Raw genomic sequence first — 15,627 nt, 5'->3', positions numbered from 1 at the left:
AAACACTAAATTAAACCTCCTAATAACTCCTGAGTAAATATTATCTACCTTTCACAGTTGTGGGGGAGGGGAACTGAGAGATTGAGCAATTTGTCCAGGGTCACGCTGAATGGCTGTCAGAGGTGAGAATAGCTCAGAATTCTTTACTAGTCCTGTACTCTTATCATTCAATATAAAAATATGTTGATATTGCTATATTTTTACAAAAGACCCCATTTCTGGGGACACATTTCCTGCATTTTCAGTTAAATTCATATAAAGTAACTCTCCCCACCCCCAAACTATCTCTTCTCTTCCCCCCACCCCCTGCCCAGCCCAATTTAAAAATGGATTCCAGGGGTGAAATTTTTGACCCCTTTGAAGTCAATAGCAGAACTTTCATTGACCTCAGTAGGGCCTGGATTCACCCCAGGGTTTTTCAGCAGTAGACCAAAAAGAGACAAGTATATTTCAACTTAATTCCTTTAAATATCCAGTTTTTAATATCTCTTATTTATTAAGTGATAACAATGTCACTAGCTCTGTAGAAAGCATGAAATGACAGTCCTCCTTTTGCAAGCTTATATTCTAACAGACCTAGAGGAAATACCAGCACAATTGGGGGAAACAGAGGCGGGAGCAACTTTGAATTTTGATTTCAGTGGTTTGTTACTTCAGATGAGCATCACAAAAGAAATGATGCTGTAGAGGTAGATGAATGAAGATAGGGAATTTGCTATAATCATTGCCGTTATACAAATGTGTATGGGACACAGTCATAGGAAAAACATAACAAATTCAAATTAGGTTGGGCTAAAACATAAAAGCCAAGAAATACAAATTAAGTAAAGTAGACACAGGCTGAGAAATGTAACCTTTAATTTGACAATTTTGTCTTTCCTGTGTGTCAGTATAATTTTAAAAACTATTAATATAGATCAAATGTAGCACAGTAGTGCTACCAGGAAAGCCCCCACCAACTTTAAATAGCAGGTTAGGGTGTTGGCCAAGGTAACTTTTTGGAGGAACCCACCATCTTTAAGGTCCCAATCCTTCAAGCTGATGTTCATGGATGAGCCCCTACTCCCAAGTAAAGTCAATGGATGACATATAGATGCAGGGGTCTGTACATGCAGAGCAAGTTGCAGGATCAAGGTAATAAATTTGCCACCTGTGGTGGTGGCATAACTAATCACAAATAAATGTGCTCTGTTCTATTTATATTTAGTCTATTTTTCTGCTCCTAAAATATGCACTAGTAAATGACAATTACTGATCACCTGTTTTTTGAATGTATTCAAATATTCTTGATTTTTTTTTCACTGCCCCCCATGCTTCCCATTTCTGGATTCCTTGTTTGGAATAGTATTGCAAGGCCAATAGAGTTGCATGGTATTGTTTCTGTTCCCTACCAGAATGAGCACACAAGTACTTCTGGCATAAACACTGGTTGATGTGTGTGGTGGGTTGCTTTTTTGCTTAAATTGGACGTTTAACTGGACTTTGCTACTGCCATATGGCTCTCTAGTTCCTCCCTGTGGCACTTAGTTGGAGGGGGCAGAGTTCTGGTAACGTACATGTGCAATATAAATAGAACCATTTCCATTTTGCATGATGCAGAATAGTTCAGCAGTTTAACGATGTCCCAGAAAATACTCTGGTCTGGAACAATCAAGGAACACAGGAGGAGCATTTACATTTTATAAATGGGGTGAGTCTTCTATCCAGGTACTAGAGCTGGGTGGGAAATAGTTTTCCTATCCTGCAAAAGTTGTTGAGACTGAAATTCTTTGTGCTGAATCAGGACAAAAAGTTAATCTTGAACATTTTCGCGAACTGAAAATCCCTCAATCGCCCCCACAAAAAATGTGGTTTGTGTTTATCAAAATATTTCATTTTGATTTTGATGATTTTTAATTTAATTTTTTTCTTACTTTATCTTAAATATTTTTTTTAAAAGTTGTTTCAAAATGGAAGACTGGAATTCTTCACTTTGAAAACATCAAAACAAATTATTTTGACAATTTCTAAACCTTTTTCAAGTTGAACAATTTGTTGAAGCCCACCCTTTTCTGCAAAAAAAGTTTTGGTTTCAACAATTCAGAATTTTCCAAGGAAAAAAAGTTTTGTCAAAAAACTCCCAGCTCTACTTGACACTTGAATGGTCTTTTTCACAGTATCTTGTTCATTGTGGATGAGGCTTAATTGCTCCAGCACATGTGCATTGTGTGGAATTCACCCCTGTGCAGAGGACCAGCTCAAGGCCCATATGTCAACAAAGCCCTATTTTGAGGGCTAAATGGTACACAGATCTAGGGTGACCAGACAGCAAGTGTGAAAAATCGGGGTGGGGGGTAATAGGAGCCTATATAAGAAAAAGACTCAAAAATCAGGACTGTCCCTATAAAATTGGGACATCTGGTCACCCTACACAGATCACTGTCCGCCACTTTGCACAGGCGTGAATTCCACCCAGAATGCTAAACTGTCTGAATGTGTTCAGAGAAACGGTGGGTGAGGGAATATCTTTTATCAGAACAACTTCTGTTGGTGAGAGAGACAAGCTTTTGAGCTTACACAGAGCTCTTCTTCAGGTCTGGGAAATGAATTCAGAGGGTCACAGCTAAATACCAGATGGAACAGATTATTTAGCAGAAGTAGTTAACACACATTTCAAGGGACCATTCAAGATGAAGTGGCCCCGCCAATCACAGGGAGAAAAAGGGAGGGGAAAACATCTGAGGGGAGGGTTGTTAGAGGATTTCAGATTGTTGTAATAAGCCATAAATCCAGTGTCTGTTCAGTCCATGATTTTTAGTGTCTAGCAAAGTTATGAATTTAAGCTCCCAGGCTCATCTTTTGAAAGTGTTGTGCAGATTTCCTTTTAGAATGAGGACTGATAGGTCAGATATAGATAGATCGCTTTGTGAAAAGTGTTCAGTCGCAGGTGATGTGGTGTTTTTGTCTTGTATCGTTTTTTTGAGAGCGTACCAGTGATTGTTTTGTTTCACCCACATAGTTGCTATTGGGGCATTTAGTGCACTGGATGAGGTACACCACATGTTGTGATAGGCATGTGTCTGACCCCTGGATCTTGAAAGGTGTGGTATAGGGGGTGTTGATCACTGTAGCAGTGGAGATATGTCTGCAGGTTTTGCATCTGTTTTTCTGGTAGGGTCTGGTGCTGCTTTGAGTTGGTGTGTCCTGCTCTGTGCGGAGCTTGCTTCTGATGATGAGCTTGGAGAGGTTGAGGGGTTGTTTGAAGGCCTGAAGAGGAGGTTCAGGAACGATTTATTTCAGAATGCGTTCAGGCACTGTAACAGAAGCATTTGGTAATACTTCCCTGATAAAATGAAAGATGTCAATATTTTGATGAACAGACAGTGCAGGAGCTCAAATGAGCACAGATGATCCAATTAGTACCCTTTCTTTTAAAAGTAATCGGAATTGGAATATTTCAACAATTTTATTACACTTCTGTGTAAATCATGACATTATTAATTTGCAAAAAGAACAGGAGTACTTGTGGCACCTTAGAGACTAACAAATTTATTTGAGCATAAGCTTTCGTGGGCTACAGCCCACTTCTTCGGATGCACAGAATGGAACATGTATTGAGGAGATATATATACACATACAGAGAGCATGAAAGGTGGGAGTTGTCTTACCAACTCTGAGAGGCCAATTAAGTAAGAGAAAAAAACTTTTGAAGTGATAATCAAGACAGCCCAGCACAGACAGTTTGATAAGAAGTGTGAGAATACTTACATGGGGAGATAGATTCAATGTTTGTAATGGCTCAGCCATTCCCAGTCTCTATTTAAACCTAAGTTGATTGTATCTAATTTGCATATCAATTTCAGCTCAGTTTCTCGTTGGAGTCTGTTTTTGAAGCTTTCTGTTGCAAAATTGCCACCCGCAGGTCTGTCATTAAATGACCAGACAGGTTAAAGTGTTCTCCTACTGGTTTTTGAATGTTATGATTCCTGATGTCAGATTTGTGTCCATTAATTCTTTTGCGTAGAGACTGTCCGGTTTGGCCAATATACATGGCAGAGGGACATTGCTGGCACATGATGGCATATATCACATTGGTAGATGTGCAGGTGAACGAGCCTCGGATGGTGTGGCTGATGTGATTAGGTCCTATGCTGGTGTCCCTTGAATAGATATGTGGACAGAGTTGGCACCAGGGTTTGTAGCAGGGTTTGGTTCCTGGGTTGGTGTTTTTGTTGTGTGGTGTGTAGTTGCTGGTGAGTATTTGCTTCGGTTGGGAGGCTGTCTGTAGGCGAGGACTGGCCTGTCTCCCAAGTCTGTGAGATTGAGGGATCATCTTTCAGGATAGGTTGTAGATCCTCGATGATGCGCTGGAGAGGTTTTAGTTGGGGGTCATAGGTGATGGCTAGTGGCGTTCTGTTATTTTCTTTGTTGGGCCTATCTTGTAGGAGGTGACTTCTGGGTACTCGTCTGGCTCTGTCAATCTGTTTTTTCACTTCAGCAGGTGGGTATTGCAGTTTTAAGAATGCTTGATAGAGATCTTGTAGGTGCTTGTCTCTGTCTGAGGGATTGGAGCAAATGCGGTTGTATCTTAGAGCTTGGCTGTAGACAATGGATCGTGTGATGTGGTCTGGATGAAAGCTGGAGGCATGTAGGTCAGTAGGTTTCCGGTCTAGGATGGTGTTTATCTGACCATCGCTTATTAGCACTGTAATGTCTAGGAAGTGGACCTCTTGGGTGGACTGGTCCAGGCTGAGGTTAATGGTGGGGTGGAAATAGTTGAAATCTTGGTGGAATTCCTCAAGGGCCTCCTTCCCATGGGTCCAGATGATGAAGATGTCATCAGTGTAGCGCAAGTAGAGTAGGGATGTTAGGGGACGAGAGCTGAGTTTTTCTACCTGTAATGTTTTTTTTGTTGTGTATTTTGTTTAGCCATGACTATAAATCAGCACCATGATTTCGCATAGTTTGCAGTTTAGTTTGTTTACTTGTTTTATTTTATACTTCCTTCCTTGTCTTTTATCCTTCCTCATCAAAGTGTTTGCTCTTACGTAGCTAGACCTATAAATAACTGGTCTGATTTATTTACTGCTGATTCGTATCTCAGAAACTTGGCAAACAACTAATAAGTTTCAAGTTTCAGGACACAAGATTGCTAAAACGTATAGTGAGTACAAAGGTGGAGGACATATACTGTCGTCATGAGGCTGTAGATATCTAGACTAAGGTGAGTGAGTTTGCTTAAATTAGGCTTCTGAAAGTACTAGCACAGTACTGGTTTCCATACATGTTGTGTTGCTGTCAAAACTAATGCTGTCTTTCCTTTTAGGTTATATCTACGCTACCACTTATGTCGGTATAATTTATGTCGCCCAGTGGTGTGAAAAAGCCACCTTCCTGAGCAACGTAAGTCATACTGACCGAAGCACTGGTGTGGACAGCGCTATGTATTGGTGAGAGAGCTTCTCACACCAACATAGCTACCACCACTCGTGGGGGCTGGAGTATGTTGGCTTTGAGCGGCTACATTAGAGAGTTTACAGCTGCACTGCTGTAAACTCTCTAATCTAGTGTAGCCGTAGCCAATTACAGAGTCTGAGGAAGCTAATGTAATTAATAATAGCACTTTTTGTTTCCAAAGCTCTGTACAACTATAAAGTAATTCAGAATGCTGTGTGTGGCGTGTAAGCATTATTGCCGTTTTTCAGCTGGGGAACCAGAGACAGAAAGAAATTACTTACTGTCGAGCTATGAGGAAGTCAAGCTATGAGGAAGTCATTGGCAGAGCTGAGATTAAAAGTCAGGATTTCCTGACCCCCAATTCCTTCCTCTAGAGACTATTTGCTTGTTTTAGTAATAGAGTAAAGGCTCCTAACTAGTGGGACTTTTGGGGACATTATGTTGTGAGAGATTTTCTTACAGTGTGCAATAAGCTCTCAAATACCACACAGTGATTTCAAATATTTAAAGTCATTGATCACTGTTAGTTTGCTCCTAAATTTATTAGCTTCTTTATATATGAACAATGACAGGTCTTTTCTTTTACTTTTAGTTTAGCTACAGATATATGTTTCAGTTGTGACTGATTAGAACAAACAAACAGGAATTTGATGTCCTCTTTCCTTAAACATTTGTCTCAATTTCAAATTGAGGAGACTGGGAGGAAATGACTGATTTTTGTTTACTGTATTTTTTGAGGTGCAAAACTTATTGTAAAACTAAATTAAGTTATTGCTAGCTTTGACACTGAGTAGCTTCAGGCTTCCCATAGGGTGAAATCAGATGGCTAGAATCTTTTTGAGGAATTTCCCCCAATTTCTTAAGAGCATTATTGAGGCACCGCATTTTATGTGTTAAACATTAGAACCATTAAAAATGCCATATTAGTAACTGTACCGTGAAAATGCAAATGCAACTGGACTTGATCTTCCCTTTCTCCGGGTCTGTGATTGGCTGGATATTGTCAGTGTCTACGCTGGGTGTTCAGGGCTAAAATTCCACCTTTGTTATTGCACAGTGTTTTGCCAGCTACCTGGGGCAGCAAGTTCTAGTGGTGACTGAAGGGATGCTGGGAAGGTTGATGGCTCAGATTTAACATATACAGTATAATAGATTTAACAATATAATAGGAATATGTCTAATGCCCAATTAGTCTTGGAAAATTTATCTACTGCTCTAAAATAAGCTTTGCAGCATCCGCTGCCTGGCAATCCTATGATAACAAGCACAATTGCACGTATGTGACATTCTTCTACTCTGGAGGAAGTGCCTGGGGGCGAAACTGTGGGAGAAGGAGGTCAGAGAGGTGCCAGTGAAAATATTTAAAAAAAAAAAAAAATGCTTTCAAAATTCTTTCTGGTGACTTCTAGTATGTTGGCTATTCAAACATTTTTAGTATTTTGATCCACAGTTTTGTTTCTGACGGTTGTGAGGTCATCTGAGTAAAAAGTTCTGAATTGTGTGTCATGATCAACTCTGCATAGCCAAGGAACTACCCAATAACAACCTACAGTTTCATAGAGACTATTTTAATAGTCTCTGTTAAGGGATCTAGCTGTTTCTAATAGCAAGGAACAGTTATGAGACCATTTTTCCCCCTTTTTAATAAGCTATCTCCTGTATATGCACTGAAAATAAACAAACTCTTTACTTTTGCATAACACTTTTGGAAAGTTTCTGGTTCAGTCATAGCAATTGTTGTTTACACAAACATTTCTGATTCATGCTTTGAAATATCCTCTTACTGGTTTTATTTACAATATGCACTGGCAGGCCTGCAAGCTGACAAAACATCTTTCAAACTGAACAAAAACAGATTTTGGACTGACCATATAGTCACAATATCATAATTAATTTGATCTATAGCTTTAATGGAAATTTTAATAGGTAGAAAACTATAAATGTGCCCATTATGCAGGTAAAACCCTTTTTGGACAACCCAAGCTAAGGAATGTCCAGTGTTTTACCTTGGATGGCTGGTCCTGAAGCACTCTAGATTTATCTTCAAGAAGTGTTGCTGGTGGTCTCCCAAAAGGCTTCACTCTTCCCTGTAAACCAGTTATCAGCTAATGATACAGCATTTTGAGGTCATCAGCTATTCCAGGGCACTGTTCCTGAGCGTGGGTGTAGGGCAGAGGAAAAGAGTTCTAAGAGGGCATCTGGCTGGTGACCACTCCATCTTCCATAAAGTCAGTGGGAGTTTTTCTGTTAACTTCAATGATTATTGGATCAGGCCCCAGGTGCACAACCTTTCTTCAGAAGGAGTCAAAGGATAACTTAAACACTCACAATTCCTTCAGACAGAGAGCTGCAGTATGATAAGCAGTCCCAGTGAGTTACATGGAGGTTGTATTGGCATTTTTATCCAAAGCCATTGGGCGGTGTGTGGCGGGGGGAACTCCCACCCATCTTATGAATAAGGATATGATGGAAAGTTATTTCCCAAGTGAATACTGAGGCATTTATCGCCGTTATCAACATGCAGAGATACAAAAGTTAAACTTTATTAAAATTCAGTTATCCTAACATCTTTTCATCTGAAAGTATTTGTGCCGCTTCTTTCACGCTGTTAGAAGAAAATTGTTCTTTGAAAGTTGACACTATACTCTGGAAAAAAAACATGAGTTTGTTTTTACATAGGATGGAAATCAAGTACAGCTTTAATTACTAGGAGACTAATAGTCTCTCCATAATAGTAGCTAGCATGTTAAGAACATAAGAATGGCCATACTGGGTCAGACCAAAGGTCCATCCAGTCCAGCATCCTGTCTGCTGACAGTTGCCACTGTCAGGTCCCCCAGAGGAAGTGACTCTAACAGGTAATGATCAAGTGATCTCTCTCCTGCCATCCATCTCCAGCCTTTGACAAACAGAGGTTAGGGACACCATTCCTTACCTATCCTGGCTAATAGCCATTAATGGACTTAACCTCCATGAATTTATCTAGTTCTCTTTTAAACGCTGTTATCGTGCTAGCCTTCACAACCTCCTCAGGCAAGGAGTTCCACAGATTGACTGTGTGCTGTGTGAAGAACTACTTCCTTTTTTTTGTTTTAAACCTGCTGCCCATTAATTTCATTTGGTGGCCCCTAGTTCTTCTATTATGGGAACAAGTAAATAACTTCTCCTTATTCACTTTTTCCACAGCACTCATGATTTTATATACCTCTATCATATCCCCCCTTAGTCTCCTCTTTTCCAAGCTGAAAAGTCCTAGCCTCTTTAATCTCTCCTCATATGGGACCCATTCCAAATCCCTAATCATTTTAGTTGCCCTTCTCTGACCCTGTTCTAATGCCAGTATATCTTTTTTGAGATGAGACCACATCTGTACGCAGTATTCAAGATGTGGGTGTACCATGGATTTATATAAGGGCAATAAGATATTCTCTGTCTTAGGCTAGGTCCACACTACCCGCCTGATTCGGCGGGTAGAGATCGATCTTCTGGGATCGATTTATCGCGTCTCATCTGGACGCGATAAATCGATCCCAGAAGCGCTCCCCCGTCGACTGCGGAACTCCTGCTTGCGGAGAGGAGGAAGCGCTGTCGACGAGGGAGCTTGCCTGCGCCGCGTGGACCCGCAGTAAGTAAACTTAATTCGATCTAGGAAACGTCGACTTCAGCTACGCTATTCTCGTAGCTGAAGTTGCGTTTCCTAGATCGATCCCCCGCCCCAGTGTGGACCAAGCCTTATTCTCTATCCCTTTTTTAATGATTCCTAACATCCTGTTCGCTTTTTTGACTGCCGCTGCACACTGCGTGGACGTCTTCAGAGAACTATCCATGATGGCTCCAAGATCTCTTTCCTGATTAGTTGTAGCTAAATTAGCCCCCATAATATTGTACGTATATTTGGGGTTATTTTTTCTAATGTGCATTACTTTACATTTATCCACATTAAATTTCATTTGCCATTTTGTTGCCCAATCACTTAGTTTTGTGAGATCTTTTTGAAGTTCTTCACAGTCTGCTTTTGTCTTAACTATCTTGAGCAGTTTAGTATCGTCTGCAAACTTTGCCACCTCACTGTTTACCCCTTTCTCCAGATCATTTATGAATAAGTTGAATAGGATTGGTCCTAGGACTGACCCTTGGGGAACACCACTAGTTACCCCTCTCCATTCTGAAAATTTACCATTTATTCCTGCCCTTTGTTCCCTTTTAACCAGTTCTCAATCCATGAAAGGATCTTCCCTCTTACTACCCTTAGGACATTTTTAAATCTAGTACAGTTTTATATGAGGTGGGGTAGTATTTTAAATAGACCTTATTAATTAGTTTACCATCTGGCCTACTTTAAAATCTAGCAAAATATGATGTGATTTTTAATACTTTTGTATAAATATTTATTAATAAATAGACGCTGTATCACTAGGGCCTATATTTAGTGATTTGTTAACACAGAACATATCAGCCAGCAAAGGGGGAGGGCAAGCTAATGCAAACTGTATTGGTAATTCTGGTGCAAAAGCCAGTGACTGATGAGGCACTATAACTTCATCTCTTTCTGCAAACACAGGAGGAAATAGTTGGTGAAATAACAAAGGATAAAGTGGGTATGAGAAACTTACTTTAAAAATTCCTAGCAGTATCTTACACTATGGAGAGTAAAAATGCTTAGTGTTTTTTGTAGTGGAAGCATTTGGCCTGGTCTACCTTACAAATTGGGGTTGGCATAGTTACAGCACTTGTGGTGTTAAAAAATCCACACCCCTGAGCACTATCCTTCCCTAATTCTTGCTGTAGGAGCAGTTAAGCTGACAGAAGAATGCTTCTGTTGGCCTAGCTACCATCACTTAGGGAGGTGGAGTTCCTACAGTGATGGAAAAACATCTTCCGTTGCTGTAGTCTTATGTTTATACTACCAGGTTACAATAGCATAGCTACCCGGCCGTAGCTATACTGCTGTAGTGCAAACATGGCCTAATCCTGGTCTATACCGAAAATTTAGGTTGACCTAGCTATGTTGCTCAGGGGCATGAAAAATTCACACTCTCAAGAGATGTAGTTAGGCCAAACTAAGCCCCAGTTTAAACGCCATTGGGTTGATGGAAGAATCCTTCTATCGATCTAGCTTAGCTACCACTTCTCAGGGGGGTGGATTAACTACAGCAATGGAAACCCCCCTTCTGTTGCTATAGCAATTGTTTACACTATGGTGCTACAGCAGCACAGCTGTGCCACTGTAGCATCTGTAGTGTAGACATAGCCTAAGTCTTTTATTTAAGAAGCTGACCAAGCAGCAGGTATTTCTAAGGTTGCGTTGATTACCATTCTGTTTTCATATCACCTTTTCCAGAGAATAGAATAACCCCTTCTGCGAAGTGTTACTCAACCACTGAGGTGGGGCAGAACTGCATGCCACCATTATATGCTGTGAACATCTGAGTAAGAATGGATGAGACATAAAACAGAGGTACTGACGACTTGTGTTCACTCGATTCATTGCCTTTCCTGTAAGTAAGAGTAAATGGTTTTAACCCCAGTGTCCTGCCCAAATAAGACTAATAGCATTCTGCTGACCTAAATTTCTCACGATACAGTTCTGCAGTGATCTGGAAGCCTACTTTCGTCGTCTCCGACTCAAGGAATATTTTCAACGCACCACTGAACAGTGCACTGACCCACAGGAACCCTCCTACCAACACTACAAGAAGAAGAACTCTGTGTGGACTCCTCCTGACGGTCGAAATGACAGACTGGACCTCTACATAGCGTGCTTCCGCAGACGTGCACAGGCTGAAATTGTGGACAAACGACATCACTTGTCCCATAACCTCAGCCGTACAGAACGCAATGCCATTCACAGCCTCAGAAACAACTCTGACATCATCATCAAAGGGGCTGACAAAGGAGGTGCTGTAGTCATAATGAACAGGTCGGATTATGAACAGGAGGCTGCCAGGCAACTCTCCAAGACCACATTCTACAGGCCACTATCCTCTGATCCCACTGAGGAATACCAAAAGAAACTACACCATCTGCTCAAGAAATTCCCAGCTACAGTACGGGAACAAATCTACATGGACACACCCCCAGAACCCCGACCAGGGGTATTCTATCTGCTACCCAAGATCCATAAACCCGGAAACCCTGGACGCCCCATCATCTCAGGCATTGGCACTCTTACAGCAGGATTATTTGGCTATTTGGACTCTCTCCTCAGACCCTACACTACCAGCACTCCCAGCTATCTTCGAGACACCACCGACTTCCTGAGGAAACTACAATGCATTTGTGTTCTTCCTGAAAACACCATCCTGGACACCATGGATGTAGAAGCACTTTACACCAATATTCCACATTAGGATGGACTACAAGCTGTCAGGAACAGTATCCCTGATGAGGCCACAGCAAGCCTGGTGGCTGAGCTTTGTGACTTTGTCCTCACCCACAACCACTTCAGATTTGGGGACAACTTATACCTTCAAGTCAGTGGCACTGCTATGGGTACCCGCACAGCCCCACAGTATGCCAACATTTTTATGGCTGACTTAGAACAACGCTTCCTCAGCTCTCGTCCCCTAGTATCCCTCCTCTACTTGCGCTACATTGATGACATCTTCATCATATGGACCCACGGAAAGGAGGCCCTTGAAGAATTCCACCTGGACTTCAACAATTTCCACCCCACCATCAACCTCAGCCTGGACCAGTCCACACAAGAGATCCACTTCCTGGACACTACAGTGCAAATAAGTGATGGTCACATAAACACCACCCTATACCGGAAACCTACTGACCGCTATACGTACCTACATGCCTCCAGCTTCCATCCAAGACACATCACACGATCCATTGTCTACAGCCAAGCCCTAAGATACAACCGAATTTGCTCCAACCCCTCAGACAGAGACAAACACCTACAAGATCTTTATCAAGCATTCGTAAAACTACAATACCCACCTGGGGAAGTGAGGAAACAGATTGACAGAGCAAGACGGGTACCCAGAAATCAGCTACTACAGGACAGGCCCAACAAGGACAATAACAGAACACCACTGGCCATCACATACAGCCCCCAGCTAAAACCTCTCCAGCGCATTATCCACGATCTACAACCTATCCTGGAAAATGATCCCTCACTCTCACAGACCTTGGGAGGCAGGCCAGTCCTCGCTTACAGACAACCCCCCAACCTGAAGCAAATACTCACCAGCAACTACACACCACACCACAGAAACACCAACCCAGGAACCAATCCCTGTAGCAAACCTCGTTGCCTACTCTGTCCCCATATCTACTCTGGCGACACCATCAGAGGACCCAACCACATCAGCCACACCATCAAGGGCTCATTCACCTGCACATCCACTAATGTTATATATGCCATCATGTGCCAGCAATGCCCCTCTGCCATGTACATTGGCCAAACCGGACAGTCCCTCCGCAAAAGAATAAATGGACACAAATCGGACATCAGGAATGGTAACATACATAAGCCAGTAAGTGAACACTTCAATCTCCCTGGTCATTCTATTACAGATTTAAAAGTCACTATCATTGAACAAAAAAACTTCAGAAACAGACTTCAAAGAGAAACAGCAGAACTAAAATTCATTTGCAAATTCAACACCATTAATCTGGGCTTGAATAGGGACTGGGAGTGGCTAGCTTATTACAGAAGCAGCTTTTCCTCTCCTGGAATTGACACCGCCTCATCTATTATTGGGAGTGGACTACATCCACCCTGATTGAATTGACCCTGTCAACACTGGTTCTCCACTTGGGAAGTAACTCCCTGCTCTCCATGTGTCAGTATATAATGCCTGCATCTGTAACTTTCACTCTATGCATCCGAAGAAGTGAGGTTTTTACCCACGAAAGCTTATGCCCAAATAAATCTGTTAGTCTTTAAGGTGCCACCAGACTCCTTGTTGTTTTTGTAGATACAGACTAACACGGCTACCCCCTGATACATAAATTTCTCCTGTAGCTTTGACCGGTTCTGTTCCCGCCCCCACACCCCTGGCTTTCCTATTCTAAATTGCTGTGGAGTGTTGGTATGTTCTAACTGTTTATGCCACTGGTGCAATCCGCTGAAGAGGTGGCTGCAATTTAGTTCTATTCTTCCCATTACCAATCTTCCTATACCACGGTCCCCTATGCCAGGGCTCTGTGCAATCCCATCCTTCCTTCCCCTCCCCGCTCGTGGGCTCCAGCCTGAGCCTGGACATCTACACTGCAATTTTATAGCCCTGTGAGCCTAACACAGGCCTGCTGCGGGTGTTTGACTGCAGTGTACCCTGAGGCAAAAAATTGCCCCTTTCTCAGAGGCGAGACAAGGCCTGGGAGTATCAGTACTCTTGTTTTGAGAGCGAGCACGGCACTCAGTTCACCTTCTTGGGCTGTGGGGCACTTATGCAGCTGGCTGTTACTTGTTGCTGTGCAATAGTTAAGGCTGCATCAGTGTGTTAAGTTTTATAAAAGCATGTTTGTTTGCATTTTGCTTGAATGTAAAGATGAACTTTGAGCTGAAACTTGCACAGGAACATTCCTTTCTGCCTCTCCTTCCGTAGTCCCAACAGGAGTTCATTTTTAATGTTTGGCCCCTTAATGGAGAGCAAACTTCTTTTCTTTTCTGGGTGTGCGTGGTGGTCTAACTGAACTTGAAATTGAAAATTTCCATGCATTTTATTCTTAGTCATTATTCATTTTAATGTAGCCTAGAACCAGTGTTAATTTTATAGTGTAGGGGAGGAGGATGGCTTTTTTAGTTTTGTCTCTTGTTGGTTAACAGTCACTGTCTACCCTCCGCAACAATATTATTACATATTTGAGAGCTAGAGCCTAACAGGAAAACTAAGGTATTAAATCTGTAATGCTGATAGGTTTACTTCATGCTGTTATATTTAGTTAATGTTAGAGGGTTGAGAAACTAATTCTCTTTAATTTATGCAATACATTTCTAGATAGAAGTGGATGAGGTAAGAGTGAAATGAAAGTCATAACTAAGAACATCACTGTGCTTGTTGGTTTGCAGTTTAACTAGAGGTGGTTGAAAAATGGTATTTCTGTCCTGCAGGAAATTCAGAGACTTTGAAATTCCCAAAGTGGGACAAAAAGTTAATCTCTGATTTTTTGTTTTTGTTTTTTTGTTTTTCAACAAATGGAATATTCTGAAAAATGTAGTTTTAACCTTTATTATTTTGACAAGATCAAAACATTCTTATATAATATATACATATTTCAATAATTTCCCATAACGAATTTTGAAATCATATGTTCCTGCAGAATGTTTTGATTCTGTTTGGAAATGGCATTTTCCAACTGAAAACTGCTGTCACAACTTTTTTCAGCCAGTTCTAATTGTAACGCTATGAATCCATGTGTTTTTGTTGTATATTTACAGGTTATCCCAAGTTTTTCAAACACTTGAGCTGTCTCAGCACTGTTGACAAAGCTAAGATGGCTGTAAACTCAGTAAGTAGTTAAATATTCAATTTTATTTTCTGTGGGTAGCAGCCTACTGAGTAATGAATTAAAAATCAGGTTAATTAAAAGTGCACATAGGTATACATGACTTTATTTTTTTTTTTAAGTTTCTTGACTTTAGTTTCCTAATCTATAAAATGGGGAAAATACTTGCCTGCATCACAGGGTATTGTGGGGATGAATGAACTAATGCTTCAAGTCTCTGATATCACAGTGATAGATGTAGTTTATGAATCTAGCACTCTGCCATTCTCGGAGGGTACTATGAGAATACAAACCTACCTATCATACAATTACAGTAGAACTTTGTTAATTTACATTAATCATTGGGTGACCAATTATTGATTACTGTCCTATGACTAGAAGGAGAAAAAATACACAACATAAAGTATTTTGCATGACAAGATGTACCTTGCTGATTATAATGAGTAGTTTTCATTATAATTCAGAATGTAATGGTATTTGTTCTATAGTGTATTTGGTAAAAGTAATGAAGTCTTAGCAGAGTGCTGTAGTGAGATCTGATAATTAGCACTGAAGCGACGCTGTCAACTGGAAAATCAAATTTATCACTGAAAAATTTGCACCTAACATAGTAACTACCCCCTAAATTTTTACAGCTGAAATATGTTATCAGAAAAAAAAATGCGCAATTTTTCCAGTTTTGTTTTTTATTTTCACTGTTTTTTTTTTTTTTTTTCAATAAAAGAGAAA

General features: G+C 40.9%; 1 protein-coding gene across 1 annotated transcript in view; it reads left to right on the top strand.

The window, feature by feature from the left end:
- TMPRSS2 (transmembrane serine protease 2) overlaps window positions 1-15,627 on the top strand; it is a 46,596-nt gene that overhangs the window by 1,704 nt on the left and 29,265 nt on the right. Inside the window, exons 2-3 of the mRNA XM_065422741.1 lie at window positions 1,541-1,547; window positions 14,831-14,901. Of these exons, the coding sequence (XP_065278813.1) occupies window positions 1,541-1,547; window positions 14,831-14,901 (78 nt within the window). The remainder of the gene's footprint in view (window positions 1-1,540; window positions 1,548-14,830; window positions 14,902-15,627) is intronic.

This window comes from Emys orbicularis, chromosome 1 (assembly GCF_028017835.1).
Source record: "Emys orbicularis isolate rEmyOrb1 chromosome 1, rEmyOrb1.hap1, whole genome shotgun sequence".
Taxonomy (NCBI): Eukaryota; Metazoa; Chordata; order Testudines; family Emydidae; genus Emys; species Emys orbicularis.
Note: the sequence above shows the minus strand (reverse complement) of the source record. Positions and strands in the feature narration are given on the sequence as shown.